Source organism: Anomaloglossus baeobatrachus, chromosome 9, assembly GCF_048569485.1.
Source record: "Anomaloglossus baeobatrachus isolate aAnoBae1 chromosome 9, aAnoBae1.hap1, whole genome shotgun sequence".
Taxonomy (NCBI): Eukaryota; Metazoa; Chordata; class Amphibia; order Anura; family Aromobatidae; genus Anomaloglossus; species Anomaloglossus baeobatrachus.
Window position 1 is genome coordinate 14812657 of NC_134361.1, and position 24294 is coordinate 14836950.

Here is a 24294-nt window from a genome sequence, read left to right on the forward strand (position 1 = left end):
TATTTACAGTCCTCGCTGACCCCCCGGTCTCTCCTCCCAGTTCTGGGTAACCTTCCATCCTTTACTGGTCACTGCCCACTATGTGGCATCGGGCAGCGTAATGACGCCCCCGCAGATCGGCATCACTTATTGGCAACGTTGCGCAGGTTGATTGTGTGGAAGCCTCACAATAAAGAGGGATCAGTGAATTACAGGAGACAATCGTTGCCCCCGCCATTGGGTCGTCAGGAGGAGCTCAACAATCGGCTCCAGGAGAACTGAATTTAGCTCAAGTTTTATAAATACAATTCACATATATCTAAGGCCCAGTTCACATGTCCCGTAATCCTCCTGGAGAATGGATCCATTAATGGATTCCTATTTATCTTCCCTTAAAAATGAAAAAAAAAAACCGGATTGACTATAAATGCAAAAAAACGGATGGATAAATAGCAATCCGTCAGCGGATCCGTTCTCCATAGATTCCAATGTTTAAAAAAAATGGAACCTCACATCTTCATTTTCCACCCAGAACTGGGGGGCGACACCACTCTTCACCCCGGGAGGTTTACGTTTTTTGGGGGGTCAGTTCCTTTAAGGACAAACATGCAATAATATCAGTGACAACTTCCCCATAGGAGCGAAGCTCAATCACAGTGACTCGCTGTGAAACGCTGGATGGTGGAGGGGTCAGTCCCCTGAGAACAGGGGGGAATCACAGTGACCTGTTCAGGGGCATGGGGGGCTCCGTATTCACAGTGACGGGGACCAGAGGAGCAGCTCGGGGGGCAGTGAGAGGGGAATCTGCTTCTATTCTGCTGCTGCGGGTCTATAATGGATGCAATGGTGCTTCACTCTCAGATTTAAAGGGACACTCCATCTTTACACACGTATACATTATATCAGACAGCGACAGCCATTAGTTCAGCAGCTGATACTCTGTAAATCCCAATTATCTGTGCATGAAAAATGAAGAAGTAAATATGTCTCATGGGTGACAATTTGTGATCATCGGGCGGCTCTACAGATCGGGGCTTGTTCTGGAATCCTGTGCACTGACATCTTGTATCGCTGTGATTGTGTGATGCCATCATGTGATAATATCAAGTCCCAGTGCAACCAGCACATTGTATACTGCCCGATATGGTCACGAGATGGTATCACATGCGGCACTCTGCACAGACGTGCGGCTCCTGACTGTGAGGCGGCTCCTGACTGTGAGGCGGCTCCTGACTGTGGGGCGGCTCCTGACTGTGGGGCGGCTCCTGACTGTGGGGCGGCTCCTGACTGTGAGGAGGCGCCGGACTGTGAGGAGGCGCCTGACTGTGGGGCGGCTCCTGACTGTGAGGAGGCTCCTGACTGTGAGGAGGCTCCTGACTGTGGGGCGGCTCCTGACTGTGGGGCGGCTCCTGACTGTGAGGAGGCTCCTGACTGTGAGGAGGCTCCTGACTGTGAGGAGGCTCCTGACTGTGGGGCGGCTCCTGACTGTGAGGAGGCTCCTGACTGTGAGGAGGCTCCTGACTGTGAGGAGGCTCCTGACTGTGAGGCGGCTCCTGACTGTGAGGCGGCTCCTGACTGTGAGGAGGCTCCTGACTGTGAGGCGGCTCCTGACTGTGGGGAGGCTCCTGACTGTGGGGAGGCTCCTGACTGTGGGGAGGCTCCTGACTGTGGGGCGGCTCCTGACTGTGAGGCGGCTCCTGACTGTGGGGAGGCTCCTGACTGTGGGGCGGCTCCTGACTGTGAGGCGGCTCCTGACTGTGAGGAGGCTCCTGACTGTGGGGCGGCTCCTGACTGTGAGGCGGCTCCTGACTGTGAGGAGGCTCCTGACTGTGAGGAGGCTCCTGACTGTGGGGCGGCTCCTGACTGTGGGGCGGCTCCTGACTGTGAGGCGGCTCCTGACTGTGAGGAGGCTCCTGACTGTGGGGCGGCTCCTGACTGTGGGGCGGCTCCTGACTGTGAGGCGGCTCCTGACTGTGAGGAGGCTCCTAACTGTGGGGCGGCTCCTGACTGTGAGGCGGCTCCTGACTGTGGGGCGGCTCCTGACTGTGGGGCGGCTCCTGACTGTGGGGCGGCTCCTGACTGTGGGGCGGCTCCTGACTGTGGGGCGGCTCCTGACTGTGGGGAGGCTCCTGACTGTGGGGAGGCTCCTGACTGTGGTGCAGCCATCACAAATGTGCGGCTCCTGACTGTTGGGCTGCTCCTGACTGTGAGGCGGCTCCTGACTGTGGGGCGGCCATCACAGATGTGCGGCTCCTGACTGTGAGGCAGCTCTGACTGTGGGGCAGCCATCACAGATGTGCGGCTCCTGACTGTGAGGCAGCTCTGACTGTGGGGCGGCCATCACAGATGTGCGGCTCCTGACTGTGAGGCAGCTCTGACTGTGGGGCGGCTCCTGACTGTGGGGCGGCTCCCGACTGTGGGGCGGCTCCCGACTGTGGGGCGGCCATGTGTAAAGTACTGCACAATGTAAGTTGTGAGTCATTTCTTGTGCAATGTTTAGTTTTCTAATGCGGAGCACCCCTTCAATCACAGCATTATCAGTGCACAGGTGCCTATCGCTTCACCTTTAACACCCAGGAAAACATTGGAACATAAGAAATGGAAACTGATCTGGGGGACCTGAGATTCTCGCTTTGGAAACTAAGAACAATTACTGGATGACGAGTTGATTACTTCTCGCTAGATTCGGTTTATGTGCAATGCCGCCATGACGTGATCACCTGACTCGGTGCCGCCCGCGAACCTCAGTAACATTCATGGGTGTTAGATGAGTGTAGATGAAATATCAGAAGAACAGAAAACTAAGTTCTACAACTGCACATCTAGCAATTCCATAATCTGCAGTTACATGTGAGGCTGTCACTTTAAATGGGTCTGAAGTGCAACATATTGGGCTGAGAGATCAGCGCTGACGTCTGGATTCTGCTGACGTCTGGATTCTGCTGACGTCTGGATTCTTCGCCATCGCCTCTTTACAAGATTTGGGGGCTGTCCTTGTAACCATTTGTCATCGCAGTTATGGTCGGCAGATTAATCGGACCTGATACATTGTGTCCACCACCAATATAGGAGAAGGTGTGATGTTCACTGCTCCCGTCACTGCAGAGCAAGTCCCTAGTGAAATGCGTGAACCGTTTCCCTCCGGACCATGATGATCGTAAAAAGAAATGTCCCTGAAAGTGACATCTATGACAGAAAGCATAAGACAAACCTCGAGCTCGATCGTCAGATATTACAGAGGCTGGAAGAACCCGGAGCGTGGCACGTATTGGATTTCCATCTCCTAGTGAGACGCGTTTCGCATACATTGACTTCAATGGACTCACTGTTGGCATTTCCCTTTCAGTCCATAGGTGGACTCCGTCGCGTTGAACTAATTGGATTCACATATGACTGACCCGCCTCGTTTCGCTTCCAGTCCATAGACACAGTCACAGGCTAGTGGCACAGTAATCACAGTGGAGAGAGCAATGTCCACCTTAGCTGAAGCATCCTGTACACGGATGGTGACTGGGTCCCCAAGCTCCCGGCGATCGGCGGTTTCGCATTTCAAGCTTTCGTGCAGGAAAACCGCGGTCTGCAAGATGCACAATGGTCATCGTAAGGCACTAAGGGGCTGAGCCGAATACTCATGTGCAGCCTGGAACGTCTTTCTCTGCTCCCAGGAAATTCAGAATTAATGAGGATGAAAATAGAGAATTGTGATGGCGGGGGTCTGGTCTATACATAGATAGGGGGTCCTCGGCGGACGGCGTATCTACATATATCTAGGGAATGGCTCGGGGGCTGTCACCTTGTACATCGCAGTGGAAGCTTCCCGTCTACACGGGCTGGAGGCTGCCATTCTGTGCACTGGGCGCCATGGATGTAGGATAGTCACTGGCCACGTGACTGGAGCCGGCGCGGTTCACACAATGGCCGCTCGCTGGATATCCGGGGAGCTCCTGACATTTTACATGGATGCCGACCCTGATACATACAGCAAAGCAAAGGAAATCCGCAAAAAAAGAACTCTGCTCGGTCATGCAATGTGATAGGCATCTGGTGGCGCTATTCTCGTATCCAATCTATTTACAATCCATTGATTACATTATGTACAAATATTACAGTGCTTCTCTGGGGTCACAAGTCATGGCGGCACCTGGGGGGCTCCCGCCGGTCACACGTGCGTCTCGATGAAGGAATGGGTGTGTGAGATCTGAGCCGCCGGTGCCGCCGGGTCCGAGGCTCCGTTCTGAGGTTTCAGGGTTCCGCTGTACTCACAAATATCCATAAAAAACTCAAAGTTTTTCTGCTTCCAGTCTTTGAACTTCTTGGTCGTCAGAGTCGGGTCATCGAGGAGAGAGTTGATGACGGAGAGGTCGCCTTCCTTCGCCTGCAACAAGAGGAGAGACACTATTACCCTGCAGCTGTCTATGGACACGAGCGCCAGATGTTCACGATTTCCAAGATCTCTGCTGGTGTCAGCGACATCGAAAGGCGAAAACCTGCCCAGACCCAAATGTCCTGCCCAGACCCAGACGTCCTGCCCAGACCCAGATCTCCTGCCCAGACCCAGACGTCCTGACGAGACCCAGATCTACTGCCCAGACCCAGACGTCCTGCCCAGACCCAGACGTTCTGCCGAGACCCAGACATCCTGCCCAGACCCAGACGTCCTGCCCAGACCCAGACGTCCTGCCCAGACCCAGACGTCCTGCCCAGACCCAGACGTCCTACCCAGACCCAGACGTCCTGCCCAGACCCAGATCTCCTGCCCAGACCCAGACGTCCTGCCCAGACCCAGACGTCCTGCCCAGACCCAGACGTTCTGCCGAGACCCAGACGTTCTGCCCAGACCCAGACGTCCTGCCCAGACCCAGACGTCCTACCCAGACCCAGATGTCCTACCCAGACCCAGATCTCCTGCCCAGACCCAGATCTCCTGCCCAGACCCAGAAGTTCTGCCGAGACCCAGACATCCTGCCCAGACCCAGACATCCTGCCCAGACCCAGACGTCCTGCCCAGACCCAGATGTCCTACCCAGACCCAGATCTCCTGCCCAGACCCAGAAGTCCTGCCCAGACCCAGAAGTCCTGCCCAGACCCAGATCTCCTGCCCAGACCCAGACGTCCTGCCCAGACCCAGACGTCCTGCCCAGACCCAGATGTCCTGCCCAGACCCAGATGTCCTGCCCAGACCCAGATGTCCTGCCCAGACCCAGATCTCCTGCCCAGACCCAGATCTCCTGCCCAGACCCAGACGTCCTGCCCAGACCCAGACGTCCTGCCCAGACCCAGACGTCCTGCCCAGACCCAGATCTCCTGCCCAGACCCAGACGTCCTGCCCAGACCCAGACGTCCTGCCCAGACCCAGACGTTCTGCCCAGACCCAGACGTTCTGCCCAGACCCAGACATCCTGCCCAGACCCAGACGTCCTGCCCAGACCCAGACGTCCTACCCAGACCCAGATCTCCTGCCCAGACCCAGATCTCCTGCCCAGACCCAGACGTCCTGCCCAGACCCAGATCTCCTGCCCAGACCCAGACGTCCTGCCCAGACCCAGACGTCCTGCCCAGACCCAGACGTCCTGCCCAGACCCAGGTGTCCTGCCCAGACCCAGATCTCCTGCCCAGACCCAGGCGTCCTGCCCAGACCCAGGCGTCCTGCCCAGACCCAGATCTACTGCCCAGACCCAGACGTCCTGACGAGACCCAGACGTTCTGCCCAGACCAAGACGTTCTACCCAGACCCAGACCTCCTGCCCAGACCCAGACATCCTGCCCAGACCCAGGCGTCCTGCCCAGACCCAGACGTCCTGCCCAGACCCAGACGTCCTGCCCAGACCCAGACGTCCTGCCCAGACCCAGGTGTTCTGCCCAGACGTCCTGCCCAGACCCAGGTGTTCTGCCCAGACCCAGACGTCCTGCCCAGACCCAGACGTTCTGCCCAGACCCAGACGTCCTGCCCAGACCCAGACGTCCTGCCCAGACCCAGGTGCTTTGCCCAGACCCAGGTGTTTTGCCCAGACCCAGGTGTTCTGCCCAGACCCAGGTGTTCTGCCCAGACCCAGGTGTCCTGCCCAGACCCAGACGTCCTGCCCAGACCCAGACCCAGATCTCCTGCCCAGACCCAGGTGTCCTGCCCAGACCCAGGTGTTCTGCCCAGACCCAGATGTCCTGCCCAGACCCAGACGTCCTGCCCAGACCCAGGTGTCCTGCCCAGACCCAGACGTCCTGCCCAGACCCAGACCCAGATCTCCTGCCCAGACCCAGGTGTCCTGCCCAGACCCAGGTGTTCTGCCCAGACCCAGACGTCCTGCCCAGACCCAGACGTCCTGCCCAGACCCAGGTGTCCTGCCCAGACCCAGACGTCCTGCCCAGACCCAGACCCAGATCTCCTGCCCAGACCCAGGTGTTCTGCCCAGACCCAGGTGTCCTGCCCAGACCCAGACGTCCTGCCCAGACCCAGGTGTCCTGCCCAGACCCAGACGTCCTGCCCAGACCCAGACCCAGATCTCCTGCCCAGACCCAGGTGTCCTGCCCAGACCCAGGTGTTCTGCCCAGACCCAGACGTCCTGCCCAGACCCAGACGTCCTGCCCAGACCCAGACGTCCTGCCCAGACCCAGGTGTCCTGCCCAGACCCAGACGTCCTACCCAGACCCAGACCCAGATCTCCTGCCCAGACCCAGGTGCTTTGCCCAGACCCAGGTGTTCTGCCCAGACCCAGGTGTCCTGCCCAGACCCAGACGTCCTGCCCAGACCCAGATCTCCTGCCCAGACCCAGATCTCTTGCCCAGACCCAGACGTCCTGCCCAGACCCAGATCTCCTGCCCAGACCCAGACGTCCTGCCCAGACCCAGACGTCCTGCCCAGACCCAGATCTCCTGCCCAGACCCAGATCTCCTGCCCAGACCCAGACGTCCTGCCCAGACCCAGGCGTCCTGCCCAGACCCAGGCGTCCTGCCCAGACCCAGGCGTCCTGTCCAGACTCAGACATCCTGCCCAGACCCAGATCTCCTGCCCAGATGTCCTGCCCAGACCCAGATCTCCTGTCCAGACTCAGACGTCCCGCCCAGACCCAGGTGTTCTGGAGACGAGGGTTGTTAAAGTTGCATGCAATCTAGACAAATTATTCAGTCTGCACACAGGACCGAAACAATGTATCGGGAAGGTAACAATGTAACGAGTGACTATCAAGATCTCCAATCTGTGGCAAAACAACTCCTCCCAGCAGGTCCTTATAGTGTGCAGCTGGGAGTTGTAGTCTCGCCACTGGTTTGTACAGATACAGTGTAACAAGGTGCAGCCCTGTGCAGGGATTTGGAGCATTAGATGTGCTGCAGTGGAGAGGTGGATACAGCTTGGACATCTTTGCCTTCTAGGGTCTCGTCGTGGGTCACGTGAGGGGTCTTCTGGGGGTTTCTTACCTTTAAGGTGCTCTTCAGGACTCGGATGCGGTGCAGCTTCTCGTTGAGGACGGGGTCGTTGCTCCTCTTTATGAAGGATCTCCTGAACTCCTGCTTGGTGGATAGCCTCTGCTCCCCGAATGCGGACAGGCTGGCCTGCTCCAGCGTCTTGTACAGCTCCTGCAGGCCGTCCGTGCTGCACCACGTCTCTTTCTTGTTATCTAGGGCGGAGACGTGAGGAGGTTACAGGGCTGAGCGCTGATGGGACCCCGCACGATGTCGCACTGGGGTCTAGGCAGAACAGGACATTAATGTAACATTCTGCACGATACGAATGTATCACCGCCACCAGGGGCGCTACTGGGGCGAAATCTACGACTGAGAAGCTTCACATTGAGCCGTGTTATTGGGAGCCCTGTATACAGATTTTTACCCTGTTGTCTTGTGAATGGGGAGCAGCACGGACCCCTCCACAAAAACTATCAATCATCCCACATAGAGCGAAAAGTAGACGCACTCTTCTCACTCCTGCTGTTATTCAGCACCGGTTCTGAAACCGGAAAAAGCCTTGACTTGCCATGGCGGCGCCCAGACCCGGCACAGCGGCACCTAGACCTGACACAGAGGCGCCCAGACCCAGCACAGCGGCACCTAGACCTGACACAGCGGCGCCCAGACCCGGCACAGCGGCACCTAGACCCGGCACAGCGGCGCCCAGACTCGGCACAGCGGCACCTAGACCCGGCACAGCGGCGCCCAGACCCGGCACAGCGGCGCCCAGACCCGGCACAGCGGCGCCCAGACCCGGCACAGCGGCGCCCAGACCCGGCACAGCGGCGCCCAGACCCGGCACAGCGGCACCTAGACCCGGCACAGCGGCGCCCAGACCCGGCACAGCGGCACCTAGACCCGGCACAGCGGCGCCCAGACCCGGCACAGCGGCACCTAGACCTGACACAGAGGCGCCCAGACCCGGCACAGCGGCACCTAGACCTGACACAGAGGCGCCCAGACTCGGCACAGCGGCGCCCAGACCCGGCACAGCAGCGCCCAGACCCGGCACAGCGGCACCTAGACCTGACACAGAGGCGCCCAGACCCGGCACAGCGGCGCCCAGACCCGGCACAGCAGCGCCCAGACCCGGCACAGCGGCACCTAGACCTGACACAGAGGCGCCCAGACCCGGCACAGCGGCACCTAGACCTGACACAGAGGCGCCCAGACCCGGCACAGCGGCACCTAGACCTGACACAGAGGCGCCCAGACTCGGCACAGCGGCACCTAGACCTGACACAGAGGCGCCCAGACTCGGCACAGCGGCACCTAGACCCGGCACAGCGGCGCCCAGACCCGGCACAGCAGCGCCCAGACCCGACACAGAGGCGCCCAGACCCGACACAGAGGCGCCCAGACTCGGCACAGCGGCACCTAGACCTGACACAGAGGCGCCCAGACTCGGCACAGCGGCGCCCCAAGCTGAACCAGATGTGGGAGCGAGGAGGGTCAGACTCTAATCTGGTCTGGAGCCGATGTTAAAGGGATTGTCCCTCAAATAATATCAATGATCTATCTTGAAAACAGATCATCAATATCAGATTGGTGGGGGTCCAACACTCAGCACTCCCACCCATCACTATATGACTGGACAAATCTTTTAAAACGGGACTGGTTTGAGGTGGGATAATAACACAGGGGCCTGATATTTATATAGGGGGTCTGGGCACAAGTGTGATATTAATTTTGATGCCTCAGATATTATTATAAGGGTCTGCTCAGGAGTGTGATATGAATATAGGGGTCCGCTCTGGAGTTTGATGATCTTATAGGTGTCAGGCTTCGGGTTTGAATATTAGGGAATATATATATTTATAATATATTGAATTTAGGGATTCTGGTGTGGGGTCTGAAGCAGATTAAGGGGCCTAGTCTGGGATTACTATATACGGTAACTCCGGTTTGGAGTCTAAATAGTTTTAGTTGGTCTGGTCTGGGGTCTACAGTTAATATAGGGGTCTGTTCTGGGGTCTGCCGTTAATATAGGGGTCTGAGGTTAATATAAGGGTCTGCAGTTAATATAGGGATCTGGTCTGGGGTCTGCAGTTAATATAGGGATCTGGTGTGGGGTCTACAGTTAATATAGGGATCTGGTCTGGGGTCTGCAGTTAATATAGGGATCTGGTGTGGGGTCTACAGTTAATATAGGGATCTGGTCTGGGGTCTGCAGTTAATATAGGGATCTGGTCTGGGGTCTGCAGTTAATATAGGGATCTGGTCTGGGGTCTGCAGTTATATAGGGGTCTGCAGTTAATATAGGGATCTGGTCTGGGGTCTGCAGTTAATATAGGGATCTGGTGTGGGGTCTGCAGTTATATAGGGATCTGGTTTGGGGTTTGCAGTTATATAGGGGTCTTTTCTGGAGTCTGCAGTTAATATAAGGGTCTGGTCTGGGGTCTGCAGTTAATATAAGGGTCTGGTCTGGGGTCTGCAGTTAATATAGGGGTCTGCAGTTAATATAAGGGTCTGGTCTGGGGTCTGCAGTTAATATAGGGGTCTGGTCTGGGGTCTGAAGTTAATATAGGGGTTTGGTCTGGGGTCTGCTGTTACTATCAGAGTCTGGTGTCTGCAGTTAATATAAGGGTCTGGTGTCTGCAGTTAATATAGGGGTCTGGTCTGGGGTCTGCAGTTAATATAGGGGTCTGGTCTGGGGTCTGAAGTTAATATAGGGGTCTGGTCTGGGGTCTGAAGTTAATATAGGGATCTGGTCTGGGGTCTGCCATTAATATAGGGGTCTGCAGTTATATAGGGGTCTGGTCTGAAGTCTGCAGTTTATATAGGGGTCTGGTCTGGAGTCTGCAGTTAGTACAGGGGTCTGGTCTGAGGTCTGCTGTAAATATAGGGGTCTGCAGTTATATAGGGGTCTGGTCTGGAGTCTGCAGTTAGTACAGGGGTCTGGTCGGGGGTCTGCTGTAAATATAGGGGTCTGCAGTTATATAGGGGTCTGGTTTGGAGTCCGCAGTTAATACAGGGGTCTGGTTTGGGGTCTTATCGATATAGGAGTATAAATACATTCAGCGCAGCCCTTTTCTATAAGCCGCTGCCCTCTGTACGGATAATCCCATATGATGCAGGCTCTCCCAGGCCATTCCTATAAGCCCCGTACAGGCGGCCATACACACTGGGTTGCTGCTCTTCACCTTCTTTGCTGGAGCTGCTGTGCTTCCTCTTCAGCGGCTCCTCCTCGGGCTTTTCCTCTAAGAGGCTGGCATTGTTCTTGTTACGGTTTTTCCCTCTGGCGTCCCGGTTTCTGGGTAAACTTTGGCTGCGCTGTTTTTGCGTCCTGGTGTGCACCGCGTGGCCCCTGGGACATTCCGCCAATGGAAAGGGCCCGTCCCGTTCATGGTTGTGGCGCCTCTGGACAGGTAGCGTCGCTTGTCTTCTCCTTTCCGGGGACATTCCTGTCCGTCCAGCTACATATTCAGGGTCCGGGGGGACGGTCTGGAGGAAGTGGAGTCCTGAACTGGTCAGAGGGGTTTCTATGAGATCCTGCCAGGACCGTCGCTCCCGGAACGTGGGCCGACAGCCGGAGGAGTGTGTGCTGCCCAGTGCGTCCGGCCTGGACTCTTCAGCGGAGGAGTGCGAGTAGGTGGATTCGCTGGAAAAGTGGCGTCCGTGCTTCTGTTCTGGAAACGGACTCGAGGAATTCACCTGGAAAACCAAAATTACAATCTTAAAGAGTCACTCCACCCAAAACACAGCGTCACTCGTCCAGCCAATATAACAGCACCAGCTCCTCATCTATTACTGCCGACAACCCGACTGTATACATCTGTGAGAGGTTGTCAGCCCCACCCCGTGGATCACACATGGGACCACACCCCTTCTATACAGCCCCACCCCCTGGAGATGACATCACTGATATAATGACATGTGATCAGACATGAGACCACACCCCTTCTATACAGCCCCACCCCCTGGTGATGACATCACTGATATAATGACATGTGATCAGACATGAGACCACACCCCTTCTATACAGCCTCACCCCCTGGTGATGACATCACTGCTATAATGATGTGATCAGACATGGGACCACACCCCTTCTATACAGCCCCACCCCCTGGTGATGACATCACTGATATAATGACATGTGATCAGACATGGGACCACACCCCTTCTATACAGCACCACCCCCTGGTGATGACATCACTGATATAATGATGTGATCAGACATGGGACCACACCCCTTCTATACAGCACCACCCCCTGGTGATGACATCACTGCTATAATGATGTGATCAGACATGGGACCACACCCCTTATATACAGCCCCACCCCCTGGTGATGACATCACTGATATAATGATGTGATCACACATGAGACCACACCCCTTACATACAGCCCCGCCCCCAGTGATGACATCACTAATATAATGACATGTGATCAGACATGAGACCACACCCCTTATATACAGCCCCACCCCTGGTGATGACATCACTGATATAATGACATGTGATCACACATGAGACCACACCCCTTATATACAGCCCCACCCCCTGGTGATGACATCACTGATATAATGATGTGATCACACCCCTTCTATACAGCCCCACCCCCTGGTGATGACATCACTGATATAATGATGTGATCACACATGAGACCACACCCCTTCTATACAGCTCCTCCCCCTGGTGATGACATCACTGATATAATGATGTGATCACACATGAGACCACACCCCTTATATACAGCCCCACCCCCTGGTGATGACATCACTGCTAGAATGTGATCACACATGAGACCACGCCCCTTATACTACAGCCCCACCCCCGTTTCCGATATGAAGCATGAAAAGCAGATAATGATGTGGAGTTTTTTGGGAGAAATCATTTACAGCCAGAGACCCCCATGATGTCTGATGCAAAGCTGGCGGAGCCCAATCATCCCCATCCCCCTGTGCACTCACTGAGGAGTTGCGATGATAGTTGTCGCTCGCTGTCGTCTGAGGTTCTTGTTTTAAGGTCATGGATCCATCGATGTCGTCCTGGTCACTTTCACTCCAGTAATCTGCTGATGAGAGGCAGCGTCACAGCGTGTCCACCCCTCCTGCCGTCTACACTGTATACTTTCATGTATTATTAAATAGGTCTCTTAGACCTGAGGAGGCGTGTGTACTTACCATGACAGAACAGCTGTTTGACTTTTTTCTTAAACCTCCCCTAATATTAATATGAAAGTTCTAGTGAAAATGATAAATTGCTCATTTTGTTATCAGGATTATTTAGATATTTTAACAGCAACTTTTAAAGTAAGTACACCAGCCTCATCAGGTCTGACAGATGTATCATTTATACAATTTGTATTGCAAAATCTGAAGACAGATCCGCATTAAATCAGAGGTGCGCAGCCTCTCCAGCCCTGAGGGCCATACTGACGGCTCCTGGCACATTGGCGGTGAACGTGTCTGTAGTTAATGATGAGTGTTCATGTCTTTTTGGGTGGAAAAGCACGTAAACAATTATTTTACCTTCGTTGGGTCTGATGTCTTTTTCATCTGGTGTGTACCCGATAGCAGCAAGGCCGAGGCGATTCATCCATCTACAGGGGGACACAAAAGCCATTAGATTGTAAGCTCACACGCCCAGGGTTCACTTGCAATGCACGACAACTATAAGTGTATTATTGTCACATCATGGACATTTACAGTACATACATATATATTCATACACATAAATTCATACACATAAATTCATATACATATGTCACAGTTCACATGTGATCAGACATTTTGCATCTCAGCACTTGTTCTCTTTATTGTTGTCCCGATGGTCGGTTATCGCTGTATTCTGATACTAGTCCACTAGATGGCAGCAGATCTTATATATTCACTGCATAGGAGGACACATTCTGGATTTTTTGTATTCAGCGCCAGCACAGTGCTCTGTCATATACAGTGGGTACGGAAAGTATTCATACCCCTTTACATTTTTCACTTTATTTCATTGCAGCCATTTGGTATTTTTTCTCATTAATATACACTCTGCTCCCATCACCCATCTTGACAGAAAAAAAACAGAAATGTAGATATTTTTGCAAATTTATTAAACAAGAAAAACTGAAATCTCCCATGGTCATAACTATTCAGCCCCTTTGCTCAGTATATCACATGGTCATAAGTATTCAGCCCCTTTGCTCAATATATCACATGGGTATAAGTATTCAGCCCCTTTGCTCAGTATTGAGTAGAAGCCCCCTCCCTTTTGAGCTAGTACAGCCATGAGTCTTCTTGGGATCCTGGATTTGGGGATCCTCGGCCATTCTTCCTTGCAGATCCTCTCTAGTCCCGTCAGGTTGGATGGTGAACGTTGGTGGACGCCATTTTCAGGTCTCTCCAGAAATGCTCAATTGGGTTTAGGTCAGGGCTGTGGCTGGGCCGGTCAGGAATGGTCACAGAGTTGTTCTGAAGCCGCTGCTTTGTTATTTTAGCTGTGTGCTTAGGGTCATTGTCTTGTTGGAAGGTGAAGCTTCAGCCAAGTCTGAGGTCCAGAGAACTCGAGAAGAGGTTTTCTTCCAGGATATCTCTGACTTGGCCGCATTCATCTTTCCTTCAATTGTAACCAGTCGTCCTGTCCCTGCCCCCATAGCATGATGCTGCCACCACCATGCTTCACTGTGGGGATTGTGTTGGGCAGGTGATGAGCAGTGCCTACTTTTCTCCACACATACCACTTGGAATTATCACCAGAAAGTTCTATCTTGGTCTCATCAGACCAGATAATCTTATTTCTCATAGTCTGGGAGTCCTTCATGTGTTTTCTGCAAAATCTTTGCGGCTTTCATAGGTCTTGCACTGAGGAGAGGCTTCCATCAGCCACTCTGCCATAAAGGCCCGACTGGTGAAGGCTGCAGTGATAGGTGACTTTGTGAAGCTTTCTCCCATCTCCCTACTGCATCTCTGGAGCTCAGCCGCAGTGATTTTGGGGTTCTTCTTTACCTCTCACCCAGTCTCTTCTCCCACGATTGCTCAGTTTGGCTGGACGGCCAGGTCTAGGAGGAGTTCTGCTGGTCCCAAACGTCTTTCATTTAAGGATTATGGAGGCCACTGTGCTCTTAGGAAGCTTGAGTACTGCAGAAATTCTTTTGTAACCTTGGCCAGATCTGTGCCTTGCCACAATTCTGTCTCTGAGCTCCTTGGGCAGTTCCTTTGACCTCATGATTCTCATTTGGTGTGACATGCAGTGTGAGCTGTGAGGTCTTATATAGACAGGTGTGCGCCTTTCCAAATCACGTCCTATTAGCTGGACTCCAATGAAGGAGTAGAACCAGCAAAAGGGTCTGAATACTTAGGAACATGTGAAATTTCAGTTTTTCTTGTTTAATACATTTGCAAACATTTCTACATTTCTGTATTTTTCTGCCAAGATGGGGGAATGGGGAAGAGTGCACATTACTGAGAAAAAAAATGAACTTTTTTGAATTTACCAAATAGCTGCAATGAAACAAAAAGTGAAAAATGTAAAGGGGTCTGAATACTTTCTGTATCCACTGTACAGCTCCAACAAAGTGCTCCCTTATAGAAAGCTCGAACAGAGTGCTCCCCTGTACACAGCTCCAGCAGAGTGCTCCCCTGTACACAGCTCCAGCAGAGTGCTCCCCTGTACACAGCTCCAGCAGAGTGCTCCCCTGTACACAGCTCCAGCAGAGCGCTCCCCTGTACACAGCTCCAGCAGAGTGCTCCCCTGTACACAGCTCCAGCAGAGTGCTCCCCTGTACACAGCTCCAGCAGAGCGCTCCCCTGTACACAGCTCCAGCAGAGCGCTCCCCTGTACACAGCTCCAGCAGAGTGCTCCCCTGTACACAGCTCCAGCAGAGTGCTCCCCTGTACACAGCTCCAGCAGAGTGCTCCCCTGTACACAGCTCCAGCAGAGTGCTCCCCTGTACACAGCTCCAGCAGAGTGCTCCCCCATACACAGCTCCAGCAGAGCGCTCCCCCATACACAGCTCCAGCAGAGCGCTCCCCCGTACACAGCTCCAGCAGAGCGCTCCCCCGTACACAGCTCCAGCAGAGTGCTCCCCTGTACACAGCTGCAGCAGAGTGCTCCCCTGTACACAGCTCCAGCAGAGTGCTCCCCCATACACAGCTCCAGCAGAGTGCTCCCCTGTACACAGCTCCAGCAGAGTGCTCCCCTGTACACAGCTCCAGCAGAGTGCTCCCCTGTACACAGCTCCAGCAGAGTGCTCCCCTGTACACAGCTCCAGCAGAGTGCTCCCCTGTACACAGCTCCAGCAGAGTGCTCCCCTGTACACAGCTCCAGCAGAGTGCTCCCCCATACACAGCTCCAGCAGAGTGCTCCAGTGTACACAGCTCCAGCAGAGTGCTCCCCTGTACACAGCTCCAGCAGAGTGCTCCCCTGTACACAGCTCCAGCAGAGTGCTCCCCCATACACAGCTCCAGCAGAGTGCTCCCCTGTACACAGCTCCAGCAGAGTGCTCCCCTGTACACAGCTCCAGCAGAGTGCTCCCCTGTACACAGCTCCAGCAGAGTGCTCCCCTGTACACAGCTCCAGCAGAGTGCTCCCCTGTACACAGCTCCAGCAGAGCGCTCCCCTGTACACAGCTCCAGCAGAGCGCTCCCCTGTACACAGCTCCAGCAGAGCGCTCCCCCATACACAGCTCCAGCAGAGTGCTCCCCTATACACAGCTCCAGCAGAGTGCTCCCCCATACAGAGCTCCAGCAGAGTGCTCCCCTGTACACAGTTCCAGCAGAGTGCTCCCCTGTACACAGCTCCAGCAGAGTGCTCCCCCGTACACAGCTCCAGCAGAGTGCTCCCCCATACACAGCTCCAGCAGAGTGCTCCCCTGTACACAGCTCCAGCAGAGTGCTCCCCCATACACAGCTCCAGCAGAGTGCTCCCCCATACACAGCTCCAGCAGAGTGCTCCCCCATACACAGCTCCAGCAGAGTGCTCCCCCATACACAGCTCCAGCAGAGTGCTCCCCCATACACAGCTCCAGCAGAGTGCTCCCCCCATACACAGCTCCAGCAGAGTGCTCCCCCATACACAGCTCCAGCAGAGTGCTCCCCCATACACAGCTCCAGCAGAGTGCTCCCCCATACACAGCTCCAGCAGAGTGCTCCCCCATACACAGCTCCAGCAGAGTGCTCCCCCATACACAGCTCCAGCAGGGTGCTCCCCTGTACACAGCTCCAGCAGAGTGCTCCCCCATACACAGCTCCAGCAGAGTGCTCCCCCATACACAGCTCCAGCAGAGTGCTCCCCCATACACAGCTCCAGCAGGGTGCTCCCCTGTACACAGCTCCAGCAGAGTGCTCCCCCATACACAGCTCCAGCAGAGTGCTCCCCCATACACAGCTCCAGCAGAGTGCTCCCCCATACACAGCTCCAGCAGGGTGCTCCCCTGTACACAGCTCCAGCAGGGTGCTCCCCCATACACAGCTTCAGCAGAGTGCTCCCCTGTACACCGTTCCAGCAGAGTGCTCCCCCATACACAGCTCCAGCAGAGTGCTCCCCCGTACACAGCTCCAGCAGAGTGCTCCCCCATACACAGCTCAACCAGAGTGCTCCCCCATACACAGCTCCAGCAGAGTGCTCCCCCATACACAGCTCCAGCAGAGCGCTCCCCTGTACACAGTTCCAGCAGAGTGCTCCCCTGTACACAGCTCCAGCAGAGTGCTCCCCTGTACACAGCTCCAGCAGAGTGCTCCCCCATACACAGCTCCAGCAGAGTGCTCCCCTGTACACAGCTCCAGTAGAGTGCTCCCCCATACACAGCTCCAGCAGAGTGCTCCCCCATACACAGCTCCAGCAGAATGCTCCCCTGTACACAGCTCCAGCAGAGTGCTCCCCCATACACAGCTCCAGCAGAGTGCTCCCCCATACACAGCTCCAGCAGAGTGCTCCCCCATACACAGCTCCAGCAGAGTGCTCCCCCATACACAGCTCCAGCAGAGTGCTCCCCCATACACAGCTCCAGCAGAGTGCTCCCCCATACACAGCTCCAGCAGAGTGCTCCCCCATACACAGCTCCAGCAGAGTGCTCCCCTGTACACAGCTCCAGCAGAGTGCTCCCCCATACACAGCTCAAGCAGAGGGCTCCCCCGTACACAGCTCCAGCAGAGTGCTCCCCTGTACACAGCTCCAGCAGAGTGCTCCCCTGTACACAGCTCCAGCAGAGTGCTCCCCTGTACACAGCTCCAGCAGAGTGCTCCCCCATACACAGCTCCAGCAGAGGGCTCCCCCGTACACAGCTCCAGCAGAGTGCTCCCCTGTACACAGCTCCAGCAGAGTGCTCCCCCATACACAGCTCCAGCAGAGTGCTCCCCCATACACAGCTCCAGCAGAGTGCTCCCCTGTACACAGCTCCAGCAGAGTGCTCCCCCATACACAGCTCCAGCAGAGGGCTCCCCCGTACACAGCTCCAGCAGAGTGCTCCCCTGTACACAGCTCCAGCAGAGTGCTCCCTCATACACAGCTCCAGCAGAGTGCTCCCCCATACACAGCTCCAGCAGAGGGCTCCCCCATACACAGCTCCAGCACAGTGCTCCCCCATACACAGATCCAGCAGAGCGCTCCCCCATACACAGCTCCAGCAGAGTGCTCCCCCATACACAGCTCCAGCAGAGTGCTCCCCTGTACACAGTTCCAGCAGAGTGCTCCCCTGTACACAGCTCCAGCAGAGTGCTCCCCCATCGACAGCTCCAGCAGAGTGCTCCCCCATACACAGCTCCAGCAGAGTGCTCCCCTGTACACAGCTCCAGCAGAGTGCTCCCCCATACACAGCTCCAGCAGAGTGCTCCCCCATACACAGCTCCAGCAGAGCGCTCCCCTGTACACAGCTCCAGCAGAGCGCTCCCCCATACACAGCTCCAGCAGAGTGCTCCCCCATACACAGCTCCAGCAGAGTGCTCCCCCATACACAGCTCCAGCAGAGTGCTCCCCCATACACAGCTCCAGCAGAGTGCTCCCCCATACACAGCTCCAGCAGAGTGCTCCCCCATACACAGCTCCAGCAGAGTGCTCCCCCATACACAGCTCCAGCAGAGTGCTCCCCTGTACACAGCTCCAGCAGAGTGCTCCCCCATACACAGCTCAAGCAGAGGGCTCCCCCGTACACAGCTCCAGCAGAGTGCTCCCCTGTACACAGCTCCAGCAGAGTGCTCCCCTGTACACAGCTCCAGCAGAGTGCTCCCCTGTACACAGCTCCAGCAGAGTGCTCCCCCATACACAGCTCCAGCAGAGGGCTCCCCCGTACACAGCTCCAGCAGAGTGCTCCCCTGTACACAGCTCCAGCAGAGTGCTCCCCCATACACAGCTCCAGCAGAGTGCTCCCCCATACACAGCTCCAGCAGAGTGCTCCCCTGTACACAGCTCCAGCAGAGTGCTCCCCCATACACAGCTCCAGCAGAGGGCTCCCCCGTACACAGCTCCAGCAGAGTGCTCCCCTGTACACAGCTCCAGCAGAGTGCTCCCCCATACACAGCTCCAGCAGAGTGCTCCCCCATACACAGCTCCAGCAGAGGGCTCCCCCATACACAGCTCCAGCAGAGTGCTCCCCCATACAAGATCCAGCAGAGCGCTCCCCCATACACAGCTCCAGCAGAGTGCTCCCCCATACACAGCTCCAGCAGAGTGCTCCCCTATACACAGTTCCAGCAGAGTGCTCCCCTGTACACACCTCCAGCAGAGTGCTCCCCCATCGACAGCTCCAGCAGAGTGCTCCCCCATACACAGCTCCAGCAGAGTGCTCCCCTGTACACAGCTCCAGCAGAGTGCTCCCCCATACACAGCTCCAGCAGAGTGCTCCCCATACACAGCTCCAGCAGAGCGCTCCCCTGTACACAGCTCCAGCAGAGTGCTCCCCCCCATACACAGCTCCAGCAGAGTGCTCCCCCATACACAGCTCCAGCAGAGTGCTCCCCTGTACACAGTTCCAGCAGAGTGCTCCCCTGTACACAGCTCCAGCAGAGTGCTCCACTGTACACAGCTCCAGCAGAGTGCTCCCCTGTACACAGCTCCAGCAGAGTGCTCCCCTGTACACAGCTCCAGCAGAGTGCTCCCCCGTACACAGCTCCAGCAGAGTGCTCCCCTGTACACAGCTCCAGCAGAGTGCTCCCCTGTACACAGCTCCAGCAGAGTGCTCCCCCGTACACAGCTCCAGCAGAGTGCTCCCCCATACACAGCTCCAGCAGAGTGCTCCCCTGTACACAGCTCCAGCAGAGTGCTCCCCTGTACACAGCTCCAGCAGAGTGCTCCCCCATACACAGCTCCAGCAAAGTGCTCCCCCGTACACAGTTCCAGCAGAGTGCTCCCCTGTACACAGCTCCAGCAGAGTGCTCCCCCGTACACAGCTCCAGCAGAGTGCTCCCCCATACACAGCTCCAGCAGAGTGCTCCCCTGTACACAGCTCCAGCAGAGTGCTCCCCTGTACACAGCTCCAGCAGAGTGCTCCCCCATACACAGCTCCAGCAAAGTGCTCCCCCGTACACAGTTCCAGCAGAGTGCTCCCCTGTACACAGCTCCAGCAGAGTGCTCCCCCATACACAGCTCCAGCAGAGTGCTCCCCTGTACACAGTTCCAGCAGAGTGCTCCCCTGTACACAGTTCCAGCAGAGTGCTCCCCCATACACAGCTCCAGCAGAGTGCTCCCCCATACACAGCTCCAGCAGAGTGCTCCCCTGTACACAGCTCCAGCAGAGCGCGCTCCCCTGTACACAGCTCCAGCAGAGTGCTCCCCCATACACAGCTCCAGCAGAGTGCTCCCCCATACACAGCTCCAGCAGGGTGCTCCCCCATACACAGCTCCAGCAGAGTGCTCCCCTGTACACAGCTCCAGCAGAGTGCTCCCCCATACACAGCTCAAGCAGAGGGCTCCCCCGTACACAGCTCCAGCAGAGTGCTCCCCCGTACACAGCTCCAGCAGAGTGCTCCCCTGTACACAGCTCCAGCAGAGTGCTCCCCTGTACACAGCTCCAGCAGAGTGCTCCCCCATACACAGCTCCAGCAGAGGGCTCCCCCGTACACAGCTCCAGCAGAGTGCTCCCCCGTACACAGCTCCAGCAGAGCGCTCCCCTGTACACAGCTCCAGCAGAGTGCTCCCCTGTACACAGCTCCAGCAGAGTGCTCCCCCCATACACAGCTCCAGCAGAGTGCTCCCCTGTACACAGCTCCAGCAGAGTGCTCCCCCATACACAGCTCCAGCAGAGTGCTCCCCTGTACACAGCTCCAGCAGAGTGCTCCCCCATACACAGCTCCAGCAGAGTGCTCCCCCATACACAGCTCCAGCAGAGTGCTCCCCTGTACACAGCTCCAGCAGAGTGCTCCCCCATACACAGCTCCAGCAGAGTGCTCCCCCATACACAGCTCCAGCAGAGTGCTCCCCCATACACAGCTCAAGCAGAGGGCTCCCCCGTACACAGCTCCAGCAGAGTGCTCCCCCGTACACAGCTCCAGCAGAGTGCTCCCCTGTACACAGCTCCAGCAGAGTGCTCCCCCGTACACAGCTCCAGCAGAGTGCTCCCCTGTACACAGCTCCAGCAGAGTGCTCCCCCATACACAGCTCCAGCAGAGTGCTCCCCTGTACACAGCTCCAGCAGAGTGCTCCCCCATACACAGCTCCAGCAGAGTGCTCCCCTGTACACAGCTCCAGCAGAGTGCTCCCCCATACACAGCTCCAGCAGAGTGCTCCCCCATACACAGCTCCAGCAGAGTGCTCCCCTGTACACAGCTCCAGCAGAGTGCTCCCCCATACACAGCTCCAGCAGAGTGCTCCCCCATACACAGCTCCAGCAGAGTGCTCCCCCATACACAGCTCCAGCAGAGTGCTCCCCCGTACACAGCTCCAGCAGAGTGCTCCCCTGTACACAGCTCCAGCAGAGTGCTCCCCTGTACACAGCTCCAGCAGAGTGCTCCCCCATACACAGCTCCAGCAGAGGGCTCCCCCGTACACAGCTCCAGCAGAGTGCTCCCCTGTACACAGCTCCAGCAGAGCGCTCCCCCATACACAGCTCCAGCAGAGTGCTCCCCCATACACAGCTCCAGCAGAGTGCTCCCCTGTACACAGTTCCAGCAGAGTGCTCCCCTGTACACAGCTCCAGCAGAGTGCTCCCCCATACACAGCTCCAGCAGAGGGCTCCCCCATACACAGCTCCAGCAGAGTGCTCCCCCATACACAGATCCAGCAGAGCGCTCCCCCATACACAGCTCCAGCAGAGTGCTCCCCCATACACAGCTCCAGCAGAGTGCTCCCCTGTACACAGTTCCAGCAGAGTGCTCCCCTGTACACAGCTCCAGCAGAGTGCTCCACCATCGACAGCTCCAGCAGAGTGCTCCCCCATACACAGCTCCAGCAGAGTGCTCCCCTGTACACAGCTCCAGCAGAGTGCTCCCCCATACACAGCTCCAGCAGAGTGCTCCCCTGTACACAGTTCCAGCAGAGTGCTCCCCTGTACACAGCTCCAGCAGAGTGCTCCACTGTACACAGCTCCAGCAGAGTGCTCCCCTGTACACAGCTCCAGCAGAGTGCTCCCCTGTACACAGCTCCAGCAGAGTGCTCCCCCATACACAGCTCCAGCAGAGTGCTCCCCTGTACACAGCTCCAGCAGAGTGCTCCCCTGTACACAGCTCCAGCAGAGTGCTCCCCCGTACACAGCTCCAGCAGAGTGCTCCCCCATACACAGCTCCAGCAGAGTGCTCCCCTGTACACAGCTCCAGCAGAGTGCTCCCCTGTACACAGCTCCAGCAGAGTGCTCCCCCATACACAGCTCCAGCAAAGTGCTCCCCCGTACACAGTTCCAGCAGAGTGCTCCCCTGTACACAGCTCCAGCAGAGTGCTCCCCCATACACAGCTCCAGCAGAGTGCTCCCCTGTACACAGTTCCAGCAGAGTGCTCCCCTGTACACAGTTCCAGCAGAGTGCTCCCCCATACACAGCTCCAGCAGAGTGCTCCCCCATACACAGCTCCAGCAGAGTGCTCCCCTGTACACAGCTCCAGCAGAGCGCTCCCCTGTACACAGCTCCAGCAGAGTGCTCCCCCATACACAGCTCCAGCAGAGTGCTCCCCCATACACAGCTCCAGCAGGGTGCTCCCCCATACACAGCTCCAGCAGAGTGCTCCCCTGTACACAGCTCCAGCAGAGTGCTCCCCCATACACAGCTCAAGCAGAGGGCTCCCCCGTACACAGCTCCAGCAGAGTGCTCCCCTGTACACAGCTCCAGCAGAGTGCTCCCCTGTACACAGCTCCAGCAGAGTGCTCCCCTGTACACAGCTCCAGCAGAGTGCTCCCCCATACACAGCTCCAGCAGAGTGCTCCCCCATACACAGCTCCAGCAGAGTGCTCCCCCATACACAGCTCCAGCAGAGTGCTCCCCCGTACACAGCTCCAGCAGAGTGCTCCCCTGTACACAGCTCCAGCAGAGTGCTCCCCTGTACACAGCTGCAGCAGAGTGCTCCCCTGTACACAGCTCCAGCAGAGTGCTCCCCCATACACAGCTCCAGCAGAGTGCTCCCCTGTACACAGCTCCAGCAGAGTGCTCCCCTGTACACAGCTCCAGCAGAGTGCTCCCCTGTACACAGCTCCAGCAGAGTGCTCCCCTGTACACAGCTCCAGCAGAGTGCTCCCCTGTACACAGCTCCAGCAGAATGCTCCCCTGTACACATCTCCAGCAGAGTGCTCCCCTGTACACAGCTCCAGCAGAGTGCTCCCCTGTACACAGCTCCAGCAGAGTGCTCCCCCATACACAGCTCCAGCAGAGTGCTCCAGTGTACACAGCTCCAGCAGAGTGCTCCCCTGTACACAGCTCCAGCAGAGTGCTCCCCTGTACACAGCTCCAGCAGAGTGCTCCCCTGTACACAGCTCCAGCAGAGTGCTCCCCTGTACACAGCTCCAGCAGAGTGCTCCCCCATACACAGCTCCAGCAGAGTGCTCCCCTGTACACAGCTCCAGCAGAGTGCTCCCCTGTACACAGCTCCAGCAGAGTGCTCCCCCATACACAGCTCCAGCAGAGTGCTCCCCTGTACACAGCTCCAGCAGAGTGCTCCCCCATACACAGCTCCAGCAGAGTGCTCCCCTGTACACAGCTCCAGCAGAGTGCTCCCCCATACACATCTCCAGCAGAGGGCTCCCCCGTACACAGCTCCAGCAGAGTGCTCCCCTGTACACAGCTCCAGCAGAGTGCTCCCCCATACACAGCTCCAGCAGAGTGCTCCCCCATACACAGCTCCAGCAGAGTGCTCCCCCATACACAGATCCAGCAGAGTGCTCCCCCATACACAGATCCAGCAGAGCGCTTCCCCATACACAGCTCCAGCAGAGTGCTCCCCCATACACAGCTCCAGCAGAGTGCTCCCCTGTACACAGTTCCAGCAGAGTGCTCCCCTGTACACAGCTCCAGCAGAGTGCTCCCCCATCGACAGCTCCAGCAGAGTGCTCCCCCATACACAGCTCCAGCAGAGTGCTCCCCTGTACACAGCTCCAGCAGAGTGCTCCCCCATACACAGCTCCAGCAGAGTGCTCCCCCATACACAGCTCCAGCAGAGCGCTCCCCTGTACACAGCTCCAGCAGAGTGCTCCCCCATACACAGCTCCAGCAGAGTGCTCCCCCATACACAGCTCCAGCAGAGTGCTCCCCTGTACACAGCTCCAGCAGAGTGCTCCCCCATACACAGCTCCAGCAGAGTGCTCCCCTGTACACAGTTCCAGCAGAGTGCTCCCCTGTACACAGCTCCAGCAGAGTGCTCCACTGTACACAGCTCCAGCAGAGTGCTCCCCTGTACACAGCTCCAGCAGAGTGCTCCCCTGTACACAGCTCCAGCAGAGTGCTCCCCCATACACAGCTCCAGCAGAGTGCTCCCCTGTACACAGCTCCAGCAGAGTGCTCCCCTGTACACAGCTCCAGCAGAGTGCTCCCCC

The 24294-nt window shown here is 56.7% G+C and overlaps 1 protein-coding gene across 3 annotated transcripts in view; it reads right to left on the minus strand.

Moving 5' to 3' along the window:
• Positions 1–1993: 1993 nt before the first annotated feature.
• LOC142250831 (connector enhancer of kinase suppressor of ras 2-like) overlaps positions 1994–24294 on the minus strand; it is a 405387-nt gene continuing 383086 nt past the window's right edge. Inside the window, exons 20-24 of one of the 3 annotated variants that reach the window (XM_075323079.1) lie at positions 12893–12963; positions 12332–12435; positions 10563–11073; positions 7390–7589; positions 1994–4354 (exon numbers count right to left, since the gene is read on the minus strand). In XM_075323079.1, the coding sequence (XP_075179194.1) occupies positions 4139–4354; positions 7390–7589; positions 10563–11073; positions 12332–12435; positions 12893–12963 (1102 nt within the window). In that variant the 3' untranslated portion in view covers positions 1994–4138. The remainder of the gene's footprint in view (positions 4355–7389; positions 7590–10562; positions 11074–12331; positions 12436–12892; positions 12964–24294) is intronic. The other 2 variants (XM_075323076.1, XM_075323077.1) reach the window with 2 other exon arrangements.